Here is a 22,463-nt window from a genome sequence, read left to right on the forward strand (position 1 = left end):
AAACCAGAAACCAAACTAAACTTTTCCTCCTCTATGTTGTTTTTGTGAGATCTTTTGGTCACACTGGTGCAAAACCTGATTAAAATTGACCCACCTTCTTTCTCTAAACCAGTGCAAGCCTTTAGCTCTGACTTTTAAATAAACAAGAAACTGAATCCCTAAGTGTTCTCTTAGCCTCTCAAAATCTACCACCCCTGCAGTCCTTTCCTGAATATTTCAACTCAGATTGTTACCTCTGTCCGTCAAACACACATATTGCCTGCACCACCAATACTATTTATAAACTCCCTTTTTCCTTTTGTTCCTTTGTTTCTTGTGGAGCTTATCAAATCAACATGTTCTCCCTTTGTCACCACGGCGTTGTGTGACATTGATCATGTCAATCAATCACTCCAATTCCTATAAAATAAGAAAAGTATATTGATGTTTCTAAAAGAAACATGTTCCCTGGAGAGGAGTCAGTAGTCGCCCTGTAGTGAAAGAGACATGAAGAAGGGAATTCTGAGTGGACAGGCACAACTTCTTCACCTCCTCCCCAACAAATACAGAAGTCCCATATGTATTTTTTAATTATGAAAATCCTGAGTTAGATTTTCTTAAAACTCTGGTATGCCGCATTAAAACACATTTAAATCTCACTGGGCTAGGAGGCTCCTAAACTTCTTCTGATCACTATAAGATTCTGTGAGAATGTCAGCATCTAAGTTTTTTCTAATTCTTCCACAAAACTTAGTTCAGACATTGAAAACTTGCTCATCTTTGATCTTCTCCCTGTTTCCCTTTCCAGCCCTATTTCAAGCATTCTCTTTCCATTATGACTTCGATCGTCAGATATACCCCAGTGACTATGAGCAAATCCAACCTAAAATGGAACTTTGAATACTCAGTTGCCTCCCAGACACTTCCCAAAATTCCCCGAAGGGAATCTCAAGTGCAAATGGAAGCTATTATATTTCTACCATACAACCTCCAAAACTGCTCCTTCTCTAGGGTATTTTACTTCTACTTGTTGCATTACCAGCTATCCAGATACCTAAAAATAATTACATAGGACATCTTGGTCTTCCTATTTCCTTTGTACCCTACAATGCACTCATGAGCATACCCTTTAGACTCTCCTTCAGTGATGTCTCTTTCCTCTTTTTTTTTCCTCCATCTTGTCCCTTTCACCAAAATCAAGGTCTTCTCCTGAATCAGCAGCAGCAGCAGTAGCACCACCAGCAGCATCTTGTCCATTGCAACAACTTGACAACTGTTCCCAACCTCCATATCTTCTTTCTTTAGCTCATCCTCTATGGTGCATTTAAATTTCTAATATATGGAACTGATTCTATTATTCCCTTTGCTTAAGTTTTATGGCTACCAAATACCTAATGCACATGACCCTAAAGCCTACTCATTAACCTGGAACTTTGTGTGCATCACAACATAAATCTCTTCTACCTTTTTAGCTTCAGATCCTGCCATTCAGCCTATTATCAGAAAACATAGACTATGGCAGGCTTTACCAAAATTGGTCACTTACAAAACAATCATATAAGACACATAGAAAAAAATGTAGATCCCTGGATGCTATTTGTAAATACTGTTATATCATCTTATATGAGTTTCCAAGTGATAAGAAGAACTCTGAGTGATTCATACACACACTTTAAATTCAAAACCATTGAGCTACTTAACAGGACATGAATATACAGTTCCCCAAATACAACATAAATATTCATATTTCTGTGCATTGGCTCAAAATATTTAATCTGATGATATTCTCTTCCTTGTGCCTATCCCTAAAAACTAAACTAAATGCATATCTCTCACAATCCAACTTAGATGTCACAACCCCCACACACACACATTCCTATGTCGCCACCTCTCTGGGTTTGTTCCAAGAGCACTCTCCTTGTTTGTTGACAGTGAGAGTCATCACATCCTCACACATGCACACACCTCACTTCCCCATCAGAATTTTGGATTTAAATGACCATTCTTTTCACCTTTACACCTCCAGGCTGTAGTCCTCACAGTAGACAAATATCTCATTGGAATAAACTAATAACTATATATTAGTAATTCAAATAAATACTCAGAACTTAATTATTCACTTCATACCAAGGAAAACAGGTCTCCAAGTTCAACATGGAGAAGGATTCTGGATCTTTTTGAATAATCTCTCTCAAACCAAGAGAAAAGGCACCACCCAACAGCAAGCCAACAATATCATAGCTTTAATCATGGCTGCATCTCGCCTTTATTTGTGGTTAGCAGGATGATCCTAGGAAAATATTTGGCTTTAGTTATATAATATCTATGGTTAGAACCCCTCGGTTCTCTCTTTATTAAACTAGCTGAGCAACAAGAATGGTTGTGTGCCTATATTTGCCAAGTTCTCAGCACCATGGGAACCAAAGGATATGCTCTAGACTCCATCACTTCCTTCCCATATTCTGGTTTACAAAAAAACACCACAGGCAGTGATCAAAGCCCCTTCATAATATTTCTCCTTGTGAAAGAGCTGTAGCACCCCCGCATTCTGTTACAAGATGACTGGTGTGCATCCCTTACCTGCACCTACCAGCTAGCCCTGGGTTGTAATTTATAAGTTATATAAAGTAATGGACCATCTAGAGAAAATGTTGCTTTTTCAAAGATCCCCAAGTATGCATCTGTATGATGGACTACAATGACTCCAAGTAAGATTATTGTCTTTAGAGTAAATAATACACTTTTTCCCCCAGGTCTCAAAGCCAGTATTTAAATGATTATTCATAGGTGTTGTGGGAGACTTTAAGCTTTAGCTTGGCAATTCCCAACATAAAAATGGGTAATGTTTCAGAAACCTTGTTTATGCATCACATGCCCAGAAACTCACCATTGCTTCTTACATTATGTTCCAAATTCCCAAGCCAACCCCCAAAATCTATTTATCTCATCACACACCTGAAGGGTATTCAGTGACACCAATCCTCATTTACAGGATTGTTCCTTTGGGGAAAATGCCCTCTAACTTCCCAGTCAAATGGCATGCAAATACATCTCTACCTGCATTCAGCGCTGAACGGGGAAAGATGAGAGGAGGAAGACAGAAATCAGAATCTTTTAATTCTTAAATATACGTTCCAAGGCATGCCCTTCTCTAAATGATCATTGCTTATTAGGGACTAGAAACTGAAACCTCTACTATCAAAAGATTTTCAGAATTTGAAGTCAATCCCACCCTCTCAGTTACCTAGATGAAGCATCAACATGCTTATGAGATTTGACATTGAATATGAAACTGTCTGACCTCTTTGTATTTTCAATTTTCCCCTAATTCTCTTAAGTGTATATCATAATTAGTATTCATTTTAAATAGGTTTTAAATGAATACATCATAGGAAATACGTTCCTGTCTTATAGCAATTAAAAATCAAATATATTTACAGTTTCAAAATATAAAACAAGCTCTTTCAAATGTAAAAAAAAAAAAAGACTTTTTTATTATTTAAATGTAAAGGAGTTTTTAAATCTCATTTATTTTGTCAATTGGTTCTGCTTAACATTCTTCAGCCCAGTCTACTCTCAATTATCCATGCTAAGGAAGGGGAATCAGTGGCCTGGATAATCTAAAACAGCAGATAATTTTAAAAGCCCTTGTATTTGGCCTGGTCATACTTTACAATCAAATTCTGATTATCCACACTAATGAAAGGAAGAACAGGCACCTTGAGAAAGATCCAAACCAAGATAGATCTGCTCATCTGACTTAGGGTAACTCAATGAAGTAGGCCACAAAGTAGGATAGAAGGAAAACACAGGGCTCCAGCTGCAGCCAGTGGGGACCACCCATTCACAGGAAAACCACACAGCTACAACATCCATATGGACACCTCTGTGGTATTGGTCACTTTTAGAAGCATGGAGTTACATTCAAATGTTCCCAGGTTAAAAAAAGAAAAAAAAAAGCATATCATATATTGTTCAAAATAATGTAGAGACAGATTGATCATATGTACTAAGAAGCTCTTTGGGGGGGTTTCCTTAGCCCCATCAGATACTCAGGCCCTTATTACCCCTACCGTGCACACAGTAACACGCTCAGGAGAGTGGCATAAAGGATAAAATGACAAAGGCAGTATCTGGAGTAAGAAAAGCTCAGGCCAGGAAATGAGGCTTCCTAATTTCTTCTGTTGGTCTTATTCATGCCAATTGTCACATGCGCATTCAAGCAAAGGGAATCACATGCACAAAGGGACAGAGGCATGAAGGTCATGGCATGTTAAAAGGATTTCATGTGTTTCATTTTGTTAAAGAATAAGATACTAGTGGAAAAGCAAGACAGGAACCTGGGGTGGAGTCAGAGATAAAATTAAAAAGAGTTTGTTCTGCCATGCAAGAAGTTCAGAAAATATCCTGTAGCAGATAAAAAGACATTAAAATGTTTTAATAATGATTAAAGTTTCTTGATCACTTGTAGCTTGTCCAGGACTGTTCTGAGCCTTTGATATTCAGAAAGATTTAATATTTTTAGTAATTCTAAGATAGGTACTATTACTGTTCCTATTTACAAATAAGGAAATTGAGGCCCGCGAAGCTTAGATATCTCCAAGACACAACTGGTAAGAGGTGGAGTCAGGACTAAAACTTGGTCTCTTAGATTTCAGAGTTTGTGTTCTCTTTTGAGAAATAATAAGGTGATCACCATTGTAAAAGACCTTGTTAGCAGCAATAGGCAGGAGAGATTGGAGGCAAATGGAAAAGAAGAAAGGAGAGATTAGCAACACAAGAGATGGTAAATTCCAGAGCTAAAGGAAAGGTAGAAGTAATAAAGAAAAAGGCATGTAATTAAGGGGTTTAGAGGAGACAGAGTAAAAAAGAATTGATTAAATAAAGGAGGGAGTAAGAAAAAGAGTATGAAATGAGTTCCATATTTCTGACTTAGGGATTTATGTGCTGCCCTAATAATTTTTTTAGGATCACTTAACCTTGTGCACCAGTGAGCTTAGCTGGAAAGGAACCCCTACCAGATGGGCAAGCCCAGGCAGGACAACACAACTAGTACCTTCTTTTTCCAGTTCAATGCTGGCGTATAATCATCCAAATAAACAAATGTCCTATCACAGCTGATTGATTTAGTAGTGACAAAAAAATTCATGTACCAATATGAAGGCCAGTATGTAGAACCCACCTTCTAAATGAATCATGGAAATGCGGCTATTTGTTTCTTGTTGCACAAGGTCAGATATACGGGCTCATATTTAGCTTTCTGTGTAACATCCATGTGCAAAGATAAGGGAGAGAGGGCATAGGAAGGGAAAAAATGCAGACATTTCATATCTTATCAAGATATTTGCAAATTTCTTAAGAAAATTAAAACCATTTTCAGAACTTTCCTGTGGGGATCACATGAGTATATGTGTCCACCTAAGTCCATGAATGGATAGGTAAAGACCAAAAATTTATTTTTAAAATTTTAAAAATACTTCTTTGGCTGATTTTTAATTTTTTAAAATTTTTGCTGTTTCTATCTTTTAAATGTTTTGCCATTACCTTGTATTACTTTTAGAATACAAAAACACGTTTTTTTTTTTTTTTTTTGTATAAACATATGCTATAAGCATCCACTGTATTCAGAATGTGCCAGTACAAGGAACACAAAAGCAAACAGTTTTCAATAAATAACCTTAGGGGCTGGGGTTGTAGGTCAGTGGTAGAGTGCTTGCCTAGCACATGTGAGGCACTAGGTTCAATCCTCAGCACCACAAGAAAAATAAATAGATAAAATAAAGGTATTGTGTCCATCTACAATTAAAAAATATATTTTAAAAAATAAATAAATAATCTACTCAAACCAGTGAATAGTTTTCAGCACTACTCATGAAGACAACTGAGATACAGGAAAACTTCATACATGAAGAATCTGTGCTCAACAGAAATACAGGGAGGTAAGATATGATGTTTAGAGAGCTTACCCCAGGAACAACTGGTAGACATGTGGCCTTTCTTGGTCATAATAACCTTCTTCCACAGTGGCTTTTCTCACAGAGTCTGAATAGATAATTTCCTCTTGTTAGACTGTCTGAAATTTATTAATTGTGTACTATCTCATTTTCTTAGTTGATTCAATCTACTATAAGAGAATAGCATAGACTGGGTAGCTTATAAACAATAGAAATTTAATTCCCTCAGTTCTGGAAGCTGGAAATCCTAGATCCAGGTGTCAGGTGAGGGCCTTTTCTGATTCATGGATGACTGTCCTTTGATTAGGTTCTCGCATGGCAAAGGAGAGAAGACAGGTCTCTGGGGTTTCTTTCATAGAGCAGGAATCCCATTCATGAAGGTTTCACCCTCATGACCTGATCACCTCGCCAAAGCCAAACCTCTACATGGCATCACATTGCTTAGGCTCTCAAAAATGAATGGGGATGGGGTGGGGGAGGCACAGATATTCAGTCTATAGCACTCATCCTCTTTCTAAAAAGCAAAGGACCCATTTTCAGAAGTTGAGTGCATCAGTAATGAAAAGGAGAATGATAATGGTACAAAGAAGAGGAGAATTTATTCATTAACCTTGAATAATGCCTCACAGTCCATGAGGCACTTGCTTATATTAACGCATGTTCACAAACTTACACATAAATTAATATTACAAGTCATTATTTATGTTAATAAAGGCTTCCAGTTCAAGGTGGGGAATGAAGCACACAGTTCATTCTTCTCCCTCTCACGGCCCCATTGGAGTGACAGCAAATTAAAGGAATCCACAACTGCTAAAAACAAGAAAAAGTCCCAGTAGAAGACCACATCTACTCAACTGCTTCTGGAAAACAGAAAGAAACTAGGAGCAATTTGGCTGAGAAGCTAAGACAAAGCTTCACAACATAAGCTCACCTGCAGAAGCTCATCACTGAAGATGATGACTAAAGAAGGTTCCCCCAGAGAGTCTCAGGGTCAACCAGTGCAGCCTTATAGTAGTCACCATCATGGTGACCAACTAGAAGGCCATCCTTCTCACCACTGGACTGGCTGGTTTCTCTCAAGGGCAGCCAAGAGAGGCAGAATGCACTCCAGAGCTAAACATGAACTTGAAGGCAAGGAGAGCCAAGAAACAAAAAAGGTAAAGAACAAAAACATTCTTCCTTAACGCCCTCGCTATCTGGTGATCACTGAGGTCTACATCCTGGCGCTCTCTCTGCACATTCACAGTCCTGCATGACAGGCCTGTCCACTGTTCCCACCATTTCCTAGAACTCTGTTTCTTAGAGAAGCACCCTGTTTCCATTAGCTGTACTATCTAACTTTAGGAAAGCCTAATCAGCAGCTGATACTCATCAGCGTATTCTTGCATTCATGAACATGGAGGAGCACCTAAGGATCATCAAACATTGTACAAAAACAACATGAAAGATGAGAACCAAAGTAAAAAATACCCAATATCTCAATGATACAAAAAAAGATGCAGAAAAGAGCACTTACATTTTTATTTTTTAAATATTGACAAGTTATAATTGTGTACATCTATGAGATATAAAGTGATGTTATAATTTATGAACACAATGTGAGTTAATTAAATCAAGCTAGTTAACACACCCATCACCTCAAATACTTAACTTTTTTTGTGGTGATAGTATATGAATGTATTCTCTTAGCAGTTCTGAGATGTACAATATTCAATCACCAACTATATCTACCATGACATATATACACGTATGTACATATACACACATATATACTTACATAGATATGTATGTGTACAAATCCTCCTGTCTGAAGCTTTGTACCCTTTGACCATCATCTTCTCATTCTCCTATCCCTGGCCTCTGTGATCGCCATTCCACTCTCCTCTTCAATTATTTTAGATTCCACATACAAGTGAAAACATGCAATATCTGCCTTTCAGTGCCTGGTTCATTTCATTTAGCATATGGTTCTACAATTCCATCAGTGTTAATGATTTTTTCATTGTCAAGACTAAATATTATTTCATTGTGCATATACAACATATTTTCTTGTCCATTAAACTGTTGATGGACACAGTTTGATTCTGTCACTTGGTTATCTGAATAATGTTGCAATAAACATGGGAGTGCAGACAGGTCTTCAAAATACTGACTTCAAATCTTTTGAATAAACACCAGGGAGAAGCATTGCTGGATTGAAATTTTGATTTCTTAAATTTTCATTATTAAAGAGACCCAGAGTTGACAAGATTCAGAAAATACAGTATAGCTTTATAGAAGAGAAGCAATTAAAGAATTTATTCCTTAAAAATTAGAACTACCATTGCCATAACTAAATATTTAATAAAGGGGTTGAAAAAATAGAAGGAATGTAGCTAAATCCAAATACAGCTAAATATAGTACTCTGAAAGAAAAAGTTGAGAAAATCATCCCAGATAAGAAGCACAAAACATAAGGAAAGAGCTCTAATATTCATCTAATGAGATTTAAAGGAGAGAGAAAGATCAGCATTAGGAATTTTGCAGATGATAAATCTGAGGTTTACAGAAAGAAATTAAGTGATTCAATTCATCAGTAGTCCATAAACAGACAATGATATATTCCAGATGTGTTCCACACTTAAGACCAAGGCTAAAATTCAACTAAGATGTAAAATGTGGCCCCAGTGGTTATACCCACTCTAGTTGGTCATTGGCCTTGCCAGTCTAGTGTATACCTGTGGCTTACAGTTGGTATCTAATTGGTGAGTGTGTAGCAGTTGATGAACATTTGCATATTATCCCTGACTCATCCTACACATTTTTCATTATTAATTTCATGGTCCAATAAAAAAAAGGAGGCAATTTGAGATTCTGTGGATTTCAAATTTGAAACTAGAAGAATGAAGTAAGGGTTGTGTCTGTCACATCAACTTTCAAGCTATGATAAAAGTCATAAATAAATGCTCACTTCCTGTTTTTCTCTTCCCTTACCAAGAAATAAAGAACTATGCTTACATCTGTTTATGTCTATTATGGCTCAAGTTTTAAAAAAGGAACAGAGAAAAACAGTCTTCATGGACTCATACACTTGACCTAAAACCAGCTCAAACACCCGCTCTGTTTATTCTCCTCCTTAGAAAAGCATAAAACTAGCCTCCAATTCCTTATCTATAGTATTCTACCTTTGACTACATGGAGAAAAACAGAGATACCCAAAGACGAACCTCAATTTCTGCCAACATAAAGCCAAAGTCAAAGTTAAATCAAGAGCAAGCATTGTATTGGTGTCCAGGGCACCACAAGAATCCATATGGCTTTCATAAAACTGGGTCCTTTGCTTCCCTGAGACCACAAACTCAGGTCCCTCTAGGAAGCATTAATGGAGTAGCTTAGACTCTGCTTAGGATTTGTAGAATTTCACAGAGCATGCTCACCTCTCAAGAGCTTTCTCTGAAATCATTGGGAGTTATAAGCTCATAAGTGCCATAGAATTGGGTTCTAAATGTCATTTTCATAGTTCTTCTGTGGCCTATAGAAGAAGTAAACAAAAGACCACTGAGTCACCTGCTGCCTTTGTGCCTCACATTCTCTCCAGCCACAAACAGTGAGCAGGGTCAGCTTCACACAGGGTTAAAAAACAGGGATATTTTTATGTACTTAAAAATACTGCAAGACCCCTGTCTATATGTACAATGATTATCTGCATTTTCTCCCCTTTTTATAGGTTTTACAAGGTCCTTTACAACTCACCTAAAACACATAATTTTCCTCCTGCTTATACCACTTATTTATTATTTATTTATTAGATTTATATTGTGCCTTCCTCCAAAAGGCTTAAGGCACCACATGCCAATTGTTATATAATAAACAATAAACTTTCCTTTAATACCATAAACAGTGAAGTAGCCAGAGGAGAGGCAGGAGGGCTATGAACAGGCACAGGAAGAAGAAAGGAAGGGCCATGGGTCTGTTGAAATTCACAACCAAGACATTAATCTGTTAGGAAGCCTTGCCATCAGAATGTCTGGCTCAGCCCCACTCTATTGGCCCCATTTGCAAAGACCCTGACACTGTCCTCTATTCCAAAGAAAAAAAGCCAAAATATCTCCATTTTTGTGCAGGGGTAAGAGGGCTTTAAATTAGTAATCTCTCAGAGCTCTCAAGAGAATATCTGAGAACAAATATACCTATACAGACAACTGTGTTTTGAAAATCAGTTGAAAGAGATAAGTGGTAATGTTTTATAACAAATCACTGAAACATTTGATTTTTGTTGTTGTAGTTGTTTTACAAATACAATTCATGCTCAGTTCTCAGTTTTGCTGAATGTCTATTACTTCCAAAGTCTGTATAGGCCAGGCAGCACAAAAGTTCAAAACTTTTCAAAATCAGAAAGTGACAGTCTGGCCTCAGCTTCTAAATCACAGGCCACACTGATGTGACAAAGTCATGTGTTGATTTCCTGCCTCTATAAACCAGGCAATGGTGAAAGAGATGGTTAAACACTAACTCTCCCCGGCATCTCCTGATAGAACTAGTCAAAGAAGAGAAAAGAGGGAGTATATTTGAATTTATAGCCAAAACAAGAAATGCCCATTCCCACTAATGGAGGATGACGTAACTCTTCCCCAGAGAGAGAGAGAAACAACAGAATAGATACCAGCGTATTAGTGTCCGTATCTAGTCAGCACTACGCACCAGGCACTCTTGTGTTCCGGTTTTATATGCTAACCCAGAACAAATCTACACAGTGGGTATGACCATCCTCCTATGTTATAATTAAGGAACTGAGGCCTAAAAAATTTATTTGCACCTGCTCTGCTAATAAGTGCTTGAGTTGAGATTCAAATCCAGAGCTCCTAGGGTAGAAAATAAGCAGACATAGAAAGTGATTCTGTGCATCGACAAAGATAGCAGGCTGACAACCCTTAGCAGAGCACATGGGGTCCAGTTCCCCGTCCTGGAAGCTGTTCATGGAGCCTTAACAACAACACAATAGCCGTTAAGGACTACTCATAAAAACCTTAGTGTAAGGCAGAAGCAAACCCAGTGCAAAGAGCATGGGACACATGACCTTCAGACGGAAAATGTGCAGCACTACTGCAGAGACCACAGCTCAGGACAGACAGTTAAGGTTGCCCCAAGTCCTAAGTGAGCATGGACTAGAAGTTGATAAAGCGTGCCTTCACTCACCACTAGTGAGAGTGTAAATTGGCATAACAAACCAGGGAAAGTGTCTTAGAACTAGAACTCACTGTATTCTCTTGCACAACTGATTGCATACTTAGGCCAAGTTAACTACAGGTCCCATGGTCATCCTCAGTCTTTTGTGCCATCCTTAAATGTGAATACCATACATGGAGCACTTACTAAGTGCAATAATTTAACATGCATCATCTTTTTTAAACCCCTTAAATATGCTATAGAGTAGACATCATAATTATCTCCATATTTCAGATTAAATTTGTCCTAAAGCTGTCTCCAGACTTAGAGAATTGTAACCTAAATTAATATGTAAATAAATACAACCTAACTGAGAAGTACATGCTTATGACAAGTGACCCAGTCTTAGTCAATCACAGCAGCCAAGATTTCAGCCAATCACAGGCTGCAAACTAATCAGATATGTCCAAATTAGGCAGATGCTGAATTGTAAGTAGGCTATTTCTATATGTCACCTTCATTTTTTTTTTTATCAATACTGTCTGTGCACATGGACAGGTGGGACTCTGTGAATCCTTACTGGTTCACAGTGCTGCCCAATTCATGAATCATTTCCTTGCTCAGTAAACTCTGCTAAATTTAATTTGTCTGAAGCTTGTTTGTTTGTTTGTTTAGCTTCAGAAGTGAGATCTGAAGTATACATTCAGCAAGGCCCTGGAGCACCAAGTAACTAAATGTGCCCAGAAGAACCCATTGTGCCCATTAAGTTGGGCAGCAGTTTGGGTCATGAAAGTTGTCTTTCAGATTTGAGTCCCAGGTATTTTGAGGTTTTTTATTTTACCTGAGCATTTTTTAACTGATCAGTGTCCAGAATTGTATTGGACAAAGTAATTAAACTAGGCTGGATCAATTTAGAGTCCTTATTTAGACATCTTTTGAAAATGGGTTTATCCAGATTGAAGGAGTCAGCAACTCCAGAAGTCTGAGACCTCACTTTCTAGATTACTAGCTAATGTTACATACAGCAGTTATGATCCAGAACCCGTGTTTTCTTTGTTTTGTTTGTTTTAGAAAATGGGTAAAACTAAGGACAAAATAGAATTACAGTTGCTTCAGTGGGGAAGTTTTAATCATTTGTGAAATTCATGATGAAAGTCAGAATCCAAATGCCACCAAAAAACAATGGGATACATTATTTAATTGGTACACAGAAGGACCTAAAACCTTAAATGAATCAAAGATTGCCTCTTCACCAGGTTCCTTACTAAAGGAAAATTTTTTTTAATCTTAAAAGGTCTTTTTCACAAATATTATTTAAAAGCGTTAGCCATCTGGGCAGGAAATTTTGTTCGTTTGGCCAGAAGAACAATTTGGATACAGATATGCTTCAATAAATTAATGAGATTTATATTATGGTAATTGGCACATGGCAAAAATTTTAGGAAAAAATGCTCTGAGTTCTGTTCTGCCTATCTATTTATGTGCATATACCTGTACAATATGTTTCATATTTTTTCCATTTTTTTATGATATTGTCAAGTTAAATTCTTAACTCTATTTAATTGGTTTTAAGAAAAATAACTTTATATATGATGTATTCTCTCCAAAAATAATAATAAACACAAATTCCTTTCATGTCCACGTGATCTGAGCAATTTTTAACAAACAAAAAAGATTCTTAGTTTGATGGAAAGAGGCGTGTCTTCACAGTTTTCAGTGCTAAATATAATGAGGATGCATAACTTTTACTACCTAGTTTTCCTTGGAAAATAAATTTATGTTATCTCTATATTAAAAACTTCATTAGTAAAAAAAAAATATATAACTTAAGATGATAACTGGCTATTTAGCAGTTCATCTTTATAATCAATCCTAATAAAATTGTCTAAAATGGGTTAAAAGAGGTAAGTAAGATCAAATTTCCATAGAAAATATGTCCTTCCCAAACCAGAAGGTTTTAGTATTCTTATCATCAGGAATGGAAAATTGAGATGAAATTTTGCCTCCCAGAATTTCTTATAGAGAAATTGAAGATATTTGGGATCATTAATAAAAACAGACTGTGCCACACTGACAAACCATACTATGGGAAAGTGCATGCTTCTGTAGGTAACCATTTGTAGATTTGCCAGGTTGCTGGTGTGACAGACAATTTACCATTACTTGATTTCCATTGTTCACTGGAAATTAAAAACATAAAGTATTAAGATTTCTAATTAATGCATGTAATTTTAATTTATATAAGAAGGGAAACAACTCTGTATATAAGTATGCAAGGAAAGTAAGATGTGCTTTGACTAAGGGAAACAGTCACTTTTGTCCTACATACAACGACTAGTTGTTCCGAAATGAGAAGAGGAAACATATAGAAGAAAGACTACTCTGCTATTAAGAATAGTGTAACACTTAAAACTTGTGAATTGTTTATTTTTTGAATTTTCCACTTAACATTTTTCACTTGCTGTAAACTTCAGGATACAGAAACCAGGAAAAGTAAACCACAGATAATGGAAGACTATTATATTGTGCTTGCAGACTTGTGGAAGTATGTGCATCTCCTACCAAGGCCTAGAGACCACCTATGTGGGTACAAGTCATTGCTTATATGGAGTCACCAATTAAATCGGTAATCTCCCTTTCCACTCAACGTGGTAATTACCCTTCCAGCACACTATAAAAGAACGACATGAAAGCAAGTTTCCCAGTGGACCTTGTTCAGGAGCTAAGCAAATAAATTTAACTGACCTCTGCTCAGATGCGATTAGGTGGCCCTCTTCCAGCCACCAAGTGCCTTTATCTGGTCTGCAGAGAGTTTGCTTACTCATTTGATCACTTCCCCGATTAGATCTTGCTTTTTGGCCTGGCTCACTCTTGCCTTCCAAAGAGTTTCCACTGAGACTTCCAAAAAAATCTCCCATAATCACAGACCAAAGTAGCCAATAACCAAAATTAGCACCAACAACACCAACCTTGAAATAGATGAAGATAGATAAGTTAGTTTCCACTGAGGGAAGGTCTCAATGGGATTCCTGGGGATTCACTCTCAGTGGAGGTGGAGTGTCATTTGTATTGAATTTAAAGCCAGTCCATAAATTGGGGAAAATCTTGGATTTTATGGCCAATCAGACATCCTGGGGTTCAGAGAGTTAGAAGACACTCTTTGAAAGGTGAATTTTCAATAAAAATTCTTAAGTTAATATTACATAGCTGTAAATTTACTCTTTGCCCATATTGTTGGTTTGTGTATATACTGAACCAAATTGAATGTTATACTTGCCTTTTCTATGATTTTTACTACTATCAAAAGCTATGTTTAAGAGGTGGCTGATGCTACTATTTCTCTAGACACTAGACACTCTCACTAAATACATTAAGGGAATTTCTCAAGAACAGAGAACGTATGATTTGCTTCCAGGGATAGCTAAGAATTGTTTGGCAGGCATTCTGAGTAGTGGATGGAGAGCTTGGCTATTCCAGGGTTTTCTAATTTGTTTATTGTTGTATGTCCCCAGGTTACTATGACTGGTGTTACAGGCTAACTACAAAAATCAATGCCTCTTTAAATCAGGTAAATTTGTAGTGACTATGGCCCCTAATTGCCATCATACCCAACACAAGTGACTTTATCATAACCAGATGAGCTTGAGTACTGCTGAACAATCTTTACTGCTTGAACTTTGAAATTATTTTATTTTGATAAGTTTGGTGCATGGAGACTCCTATAAGGAGAGTAGTTTAATTTCTTTGTTCGTTTCTCCTGATAGCCATCATAACATTCTCCATGGTAGAGTGTAGTTACTCAAAAGTCTTAAATGATTGTATGCATCCATCTTTTGAATGTGATTTCATCTCATTATGGTTAGAATAACAAAAACATGAACAAAGCATAAAGAACCATCCAACTAATTTGACAACATAAATTCTGAAATATATACTGAGACCAAACAAGTCCATTATGATAGTGACAGAAAGGATATCAGAACCCAGGGTTTTGTTTAGTTTTTCAAAATCTCTGGTCAGTTTTGATAGACTGGCCAAATGTGGAGAATTTAATTCAATTATATTGAATTTAGTTAAAGCTAACTGGATATCGTGACACATGCCCATAATCCCAGCTGCTCAGGAGACTAAGGCCAGAGAATTGCAAGTTCAACACCAGGCTGGACAACTTAGCAAGACCATGTCTCAAAATGAAATAAAAAGAACTAGGGCTGAGGCACGGTGGTAGAGCACTGGCATACCATTTGCAAGGTCCTGGGCTCAATCCTCAGTACTGAGAAAATTTTTTTTTTACTTAACCATTCCTCTATACATAGGGAATTGTAATCTAATTTAATATACAAACAAACCCACAACCCAACTTGAGAATTTATTCTTGTAACAAGTAATCAAGTCTGGGACAATCATAGAAGCTAAGTTTTCAAACAATCATAAACTGCAAATTGTCCTGACACATACAAACAAGGCCAAGGCTGAGTGGCAACCAAACTATTTCTTTTTTTTTCCTAATTACTTATACATGACAGTAGAATGCACTTGGATACATCCTATTCAGATCAATCCAGCTATTTCTATACGTAACTTCCATTTTCTGTATGTAAATACTGCCTGATGACATTGCTGGGTGGACCTCTCTGAAGCTTTTTAGGTTAGGGTGCTGCCTAATTCATGAATCCTTTCTTCACTCAGATAAACTCTGCTAAATGAAATGTGTTGAAACGTTGGGGTATTTTTTTTTCCTCTTTTAACAGGAGGTCCAGAAAATTTGAGTAACTTGCCAAAGTCACAAAGCTAGTAAAAAGAAGAGCTAGACACCACGTCTAAGGAGGCTGGCTCTGCGGTCCATCTCCACAGTCACCAGGCTCGGCCCTTCCCTTGCTCTGCCACCTCCTCTCTGATCTGTCTGACCTCCCTTCCAAGAAAGAAACTCACAAAGATCATCTCCTCTTTTCCTTACTCCTAGAAGGCCAGGCTGTTTAATTATCTCCCCTAACCAAGCAGAAACTACCAGTGAGAAGATGAAAGAAGATACCATTGTGAGAAAGGTGGCAGGGACATCCCTGCTAACCAGGACATTCTTAAACATTCCTTTAAAAGAGCCTTGTACCCCAGAGCATATATGTACAATAATATACAATGTCCCATAGGAGTTACCTTCTGCATGGCTGGGAGAGCAGGTATATCAGAGATTCCTCATTCTTCTGTCTGCGCATCTCAGAAACAGCAGCAGAAGCTGGGAATCATAAGCAGCCTGAGTGGTGCCAGGATCAACTTGTATTCTATCTCTGTCTAGAAAAATTTCCCCATCCTCCTTTAAATGACCCTCTTTTTGACCTTCAATTTTTAGATGAAATGACATTAATTCACAGAGTCTCCTTGGCCATCCAACCTCGAGGAGCCATGCTGACATACATAACCCTTCACCACAATGCCCTATTACCACCACAGCACTTCCCGTAAGTGGGGAAGTTCTCATTGACTGAGTTACCAGTGCTGGTTGGTGTATTCGTTTTCTAAGGATTGCTGAGCCACAATCTAGTGGCCTGACCAACTGAAATCTATCCTCTGCCAGTTCTAGAGGACAGAAGTTCAAAACTCAGGTTCTACAGGAAGGCCATGCTCCTGTTGAGACTCTAGGCAGTGTCCTTTCCTGATTTTTCTGGTGGTAGCCACTGGTCTTTGGAATTTCTTAGCTTATAATGGTTCTTTCGTCACATGTTGTTCCCTTTGTATGTCTCTGTGTCCAAATTTCCTCCTTCTTAAAAGAACATGAGTCATACTGGATTAAGTGCCTACTCTACTCCACTATGATCACATCTTAACTTAGCTAATTACATCTTCAAGTGACAAGTGCTAGCCTCCAGAAATGTAAGAGAATAAATTTGGTTGTTTAAGCCTCACAGCTTGTGGTAATTTGTCACAGCAACCCTAGGAAACTACTCCAAGAGACTCACTTAGCTTCGTTTAACCCAGAGTTCTACACACTTATTTGACCAAATAAATATTTCCCTGTGATAAGCGATTAACCTTTTATTCCCTAGAGGAAAAATAGATGTGCTTTAGAAAAGTAAAGCTAATCTTCCTACTTTACAGATGAAAAAACTGAGACTCAGGGAGGGTACCATATTGGCATGCTTAGGCATGGGGGGATGGAAGCCAGGGCTCAGACCCCGAGTCCATTCAGAGTTATCGTTACCGTCTTAAAATTAGTTGTTCCCTTTGCTTCTCAGCTTCCCCCAGGAAATGAGGTGCCATGTAAGATTAGGCTTGGCTCTGTGTTCACTAGGAACAGTACAGGGCACTTTTCCCAACTAATGAAGGTCTCTTTGAAGGAAACTAGTCAATATTTTTCCCACCAGTAGAAGAAATGTTCCTCTCTTCTTAAAGGGTTTGGGGAAAATATGTCCAAGAAACTAATCATAAAAGCAGCTGAAAAGGGGAGTGACAGATAAACTTGGAATGAGTGAAACTACAGTTTAATGAGCACCTCTGCACCCCACCCTTGGTGCCTGAGGAAAGACAGAAGGGAACATGGCCTCTTCTGTCTGAAAAGGGGCACTGTTGCATTCAGAACACTGCAGATACTTCGACCCTTTTTCTTCTTCTTTTCCCCTTGTCTGACCCTCATCTCCAGGCATATGGAGCCACCAGTAACAAAACATTCCAGCCATGGCAAAGGAGAGGGAGCTTCTCCTACCTTCCACTTGATACGCTGCAGTGGCTGCCCCCCATCCAAATCCCTCAGGAAAAGCCATGGCCTCAGGATCTGTCAGCTTTGCCTTCAGCTCTCAGGAACTCAGCACCCTTTCTGCCAGAGGAGACAAACAACTGTGCAAATAAGTGGACTCTCACCCCAGACTAAAGTCCCAGAATGCAAATGTAGGTGCAGCAAAAAGGAAGGCAGAGAAAAGGATCCCACCATAAGAAGAATCCAAGTCACTTTGTACAAAGAGAACAATTGCACCTGCTTCCCCCCACTCTGCCTGATCCCCAACACAACTGGGTCAGCCTGTGTGCTAAGTTGACTTTTTACCTTTTACTGTAACACATGGACATTTTTTTAAAAGTTACGCAATCTTACTAGCATTCCTCTTTAGCAATTTCTCCCAATGCCTGAGCCCTACTCCCTAGCAAGAACATTTTCAGCCATTTCTTCTGTTATTTACTCCCCTGTGATTTAAAATAATAGGCTCTTCTGCTGCTGCTACTACTTAATTTTTTTTAATTAATTAACTATTGACTTCTGGGCGTAGGGATGCAAGATCTAGTACATTGCTCTTTCTTTCCTCTCTCCTATCTCCACGGCCTTCCCCCATCCACCCTACATGAGATGACTTTTCCTAATGAAATAAAGTTGATATTTGTGTTAATGTGACCACATTCAACTTGAAGCTGAGCCATGCCACTGCTTCCATGCTTACCTGTAACTATCCTCTGCTCTTACTCTACTCTCTGCTCTTTATATTTATTTCATTTTCTCTATACCTATCACTAACTCATCCCCAAGCACATCTCCAGTAAAATCCTCTGATTGTTCAGGCAACTCTATTTCCCTACCCCATTCTGCACTGTTGGTTTGTGGGTTACCATGGAACTATAATCTATCATCCCCTTCATGTCCCCTCCCCTCTCCTCTTGTCTTTCCCCACCTTTGTTTCTTCTCCCCTTTCAAAGAAACAAATCCTTGATGACTTTCTGACAAAGGGGGCCTGGGAGAGAAGAATTTCAAAACCCTACAGTTCTGGAATTATCTTTAGTCTAACATCACACTTGATATGCAGTTTGCTTAATACTGGATTTCATGATGGAAACGATTTTCAATCCAAATTTTAAAAGGCATTAGATTAGGCTTTTCTAGCTTCCAATTAAGTTATTGATAAGTTTGAAGACAACAGAAGCTCTAATATTTTATATATAAACGTTTGTGTTCCCCAGCCCTCCCTTTCTGCTCCTCAAGCTCCTATTTCTGAAATTTTGCAGACATGTGCCTTGCTATGAGACTCTTCTTCCTCTGAGCTTGGCATCCAGTGGGTGTGCACAATGTCAACAACAGGAGAGACTAGATGGCTGGTCCAAGGGAACTCTCTGTACTAACTTTGAGACTTTGCTACAAATCTAAAATTGATCCAAAATGAATTTTTTTAAAAGTGCCTGTGGGGAGAGGAGCTGGGGGTAATCAGGGAAGAGCATTCCTTTCAGCTTTCCCAAGTGGGTACTGGATCATACTGTGCTGTGTAATGCCTGGAACATGAGATGTGGGAAAAGGTCTGAATTGAAATACCACCCTCTCCAATGATTCTAACCCAAAGAAGAAAGAAGAGCTTAAATGTGGAAGAAAAGGAGGAAAATATTTAAAAGTACATCTTTGGTGAAATAAACGGCAAAAAGAGCAGGTCAAACTATTAAATTTAGCCTCAAATCATTCATTCCTGAAGCCATTACTGTTAACTGAATGAAAAAATAAAAATGAAAATATTTTCATAGTGAAGCACTAGATGGCAGTGTTGCAACTTTTTAGGTCTACAAGCCTATATGGGACGTGGTGTTAAAATTTAGTTATCCCATCAGTGAGGGTACACGCCAGTAGTCCCTCACTCATTATTACTGCCCTCTCAAGAGGCTTCTCCAGCAAAATAATAATAATAGTAACATCATCTTCTCAGTGCTCCACATTCTCTGAAGTTATTTTTCCACAAACAGAATTTAGTTTTTCTCAACTTTAATCAGATCCTTCAGTACCACGAAAGAACAGCTGACCAGAGAGGTGGACAATGGAGCAAACACTTGAGAACTCAATACCAGGCAGCTTGAGACTTGGAAAGACTTGGGATTTTGTTACTGGAGCAGAAAATAAAAATAAACTTCCTTGGCCCTGAACCCTGATCAGGGTGGGGTTAGCAGGAAGGAGTAACAAAGATAGCAAGAGGGAGAGGAAAATGCCATAAGCTTACTTAGTTAAGTTATATATTAAAAAAAAAAAAAAAAAAGTAAACCAAGCTAAATTGTGACAGGGGCAGCAAAGACAGTGAAGGAGATCATAAAGTTCATTCTAAATTGTGGGTTGAACACTATGCCAGGCAGGACAGTCGTTTTGTGGCGCCCACAACTGGCCAGAAGAAATATAATCAATGCAACTTCCCACCTACAGAGAGTAACAAATAAAACTAGAGGGAACACCTCTGAAATGGGTTGTCTCAGTAATCCATCTAGAAGGAACTCATAGAGGGATTTCTGCTAGATGAAAGTTACAGAAGCCCCTTCTTCCCCACTATGGACAAGGGGAATAGGGTGGAACAGACCTGAGCGCTGATCACTCCTGGAGAGTGCTAACCCCAACCCAGCACTCCCACGGCCTCCACAGAAGAGCTGAGGCAAAGATGACCAACTACTACCCTACCCCTGTCACAGTGACAGGTAAAACACCAATGGTCCGCAGCAGCCAGGATGGAGGCTTCAGTGCCACAGACTGCCCACTGAGAATCTGCACTCGGCTCTTGGCTGCCATAAAAAAGACCCCACAGAGGGAAGCAGATGCTCAGTGTTTTATGGCAGTCAGTGACAGCCCTGATCCCTGTGCCCTCTGCTCCCCATATCCAGAAACAGCCAGCAGATGCAGCATTCTTTAAACACACAGACTCAGGCCTCTGGGCTGACTAATAAGCACCAGCTGGTAAAAATAAATAAATAAATAAAAATAAAAATCATAGAAACAAAGGAAGTCACTTCTGGTGCCGCAGCATCTCTAGTGGGGTCCACTGCTGTGAGTTCCAGAATTGCTGGATGTATCTCATTCAGATGCATGGATCCACATAAGAATATTCCTGTGGATAACCCCCAAACACCCAGCACAGAACTTCAGCATATATACAATGCAGTACAACCCATAAAGGAGCTTGCAGAGGAATATCCCAGAGATACCAGCTACTACCAGTATGCTCAGATAAAAGTCCACTGACCTGTGACCTGTGGACTCCACAGTAGGCAGCAGTTCTATACCCCACAAGGGTCAACCAGTGCTATATCACAGAGACCACAATGCCTCTATCTTAGACCACCACACCCTGCACTCTCCAAAATATACATGGGGGAACCCACTGGGTTTAACAACACTGGATATATGGAGCTTTTCTTCAGGAGGATACATAACACTACACCCCCCTCACAGGAAATAACCTGTCTGCTAAGTCAGATAGTTAGGATCCATTCCCTATTATCTACTAGAATGCTAGCAGGTACCTGGACACATCAAAGATAGAAGAATCAAATTAAATCAGAATCAAGCATTTAAAATAAATCAAATTGGCAGGAAATACAAATCATCTCTCTATATTAACACTGAATATAAATGGTCTAAACTCTCCAGCCAAAAGACATAGATTGACGGGATAAAAAAGCAAAAACCAATTATATGTTATTTACAAGAAACTCACCTTACAGGCAATGATATTCATAGGCTGAAGGTGAAAAGATGGAAAAGATATACTATGCAAATGGAGAAGGTAAGCAAGCAGGAATAGCTATACTCATATCTAGCAAAGTAGACTTCAAGTCAAAAAGAGAAAAAGGAGGTCACTTCACACTGGTTAAGTGAATCATTCAATAACAAGATATACTGATTGTAAATATATATGCCCCAATTGTCAATAGACCTACATATAAAAAACAAACTCTATTCAACATAAAGAATAAAATATACCTTAATACAATAATAATGGGTGATTTCAACACACCTTTCTCACCAATAGATAATGGTTCAGATCAAAACTAAGTAAAGATTCTTCAGAAATAAAAAATGTTATTAACCAAATGGACCTAATAGACATCTATAAAATATTTCATCCATCAACAACCAAAATCTCTTTCTTCTCAGCTGCTCATGGAACCATCTTTAAAATATTTTAGGACACAAAGTAAATCTCAGCAAATACAAATAGTAGAAACAATTCTTTGCATACTTTAGATTACAAAAAGATAAAATTAGAAATCTATAATGTGATCAAATCAAAACCATTTTAACATGCTTTTCATTGCTATTTTAAAAGAATTCAATAATATATATGAGTATGTAATAACATAAATATTTAAACTCTCAAGTTTAATTTCTTCTTTAATGTTTTTATTAGTGCTCTGTAGTTGTACATAGTAATAGGGTTCATTTTGACATAATAGTATAGGCATAGAGTATAATTTGCTCCATTCCCATCCCCATTTTAATACCTAGAGATTAAATAATACACTTTTGAATAAAGAAAGGGTTGTGGAATAAGTGAGAGGGAAATTAAAAAAAAATCTTAGAAACAAGAACAGAGATACAATATATGAAAGTCTCTGAGACAATATGAAGGCAGTTCTAAGAAGAAAGTTTGTAGCAACAAGTTCCTATAT

The 22,463-nt window shown here is 38.1% G+C and overlaps 1 protein-coding gene across 1 annotated transcript in view; it reads right to left on the reverse strand.

Annotated features, from left to right (window-relative positions):
- The window catches only part of LOC124078796 (cytosolic beta-glucosidase), a 108,048-nt gene extending 90,032 nt beyond the window's left edge, over positions 1-18,016 (reverse strand). The window contains exons 1-2 of the mRNA XM_046423888.2: positions 17,998-18,016; positions 17,776-17,886 (exon numbers count right to left, since the gene is read on the reverse strand). Coding sequence (XP_046279844.1) covers positions 17,776-17,833 — 58 coding nt within the window. The 5' untranslated portion in view covers positions 17,834-17,886; positions 17,998-18,016. The remainder of the gene's footprint in view (positions 1-17,775; positions 17,887-17,997) is intronic.
- Between the last annotated feature and the right edge of the window lie 4,447 nt (positions 18,017-22,463).

The sequence above is a fragment of the Marmota monax genome, unplaced genomic scaffold, assembly GCF_021218885.2.
Source record: "Marmota monax isolate L192 unplaced genomic scaffold, Marmota_monax_Labrador192_F-V1.1 WCK01_AAM20220418_F8-fsc00009, whole genome shotgun sequence".
NCBI lineage: Eukaryota > Metazoa > Chordata > Mammalia > Rodentia > Sciuridae > Marmota > Marmota monax.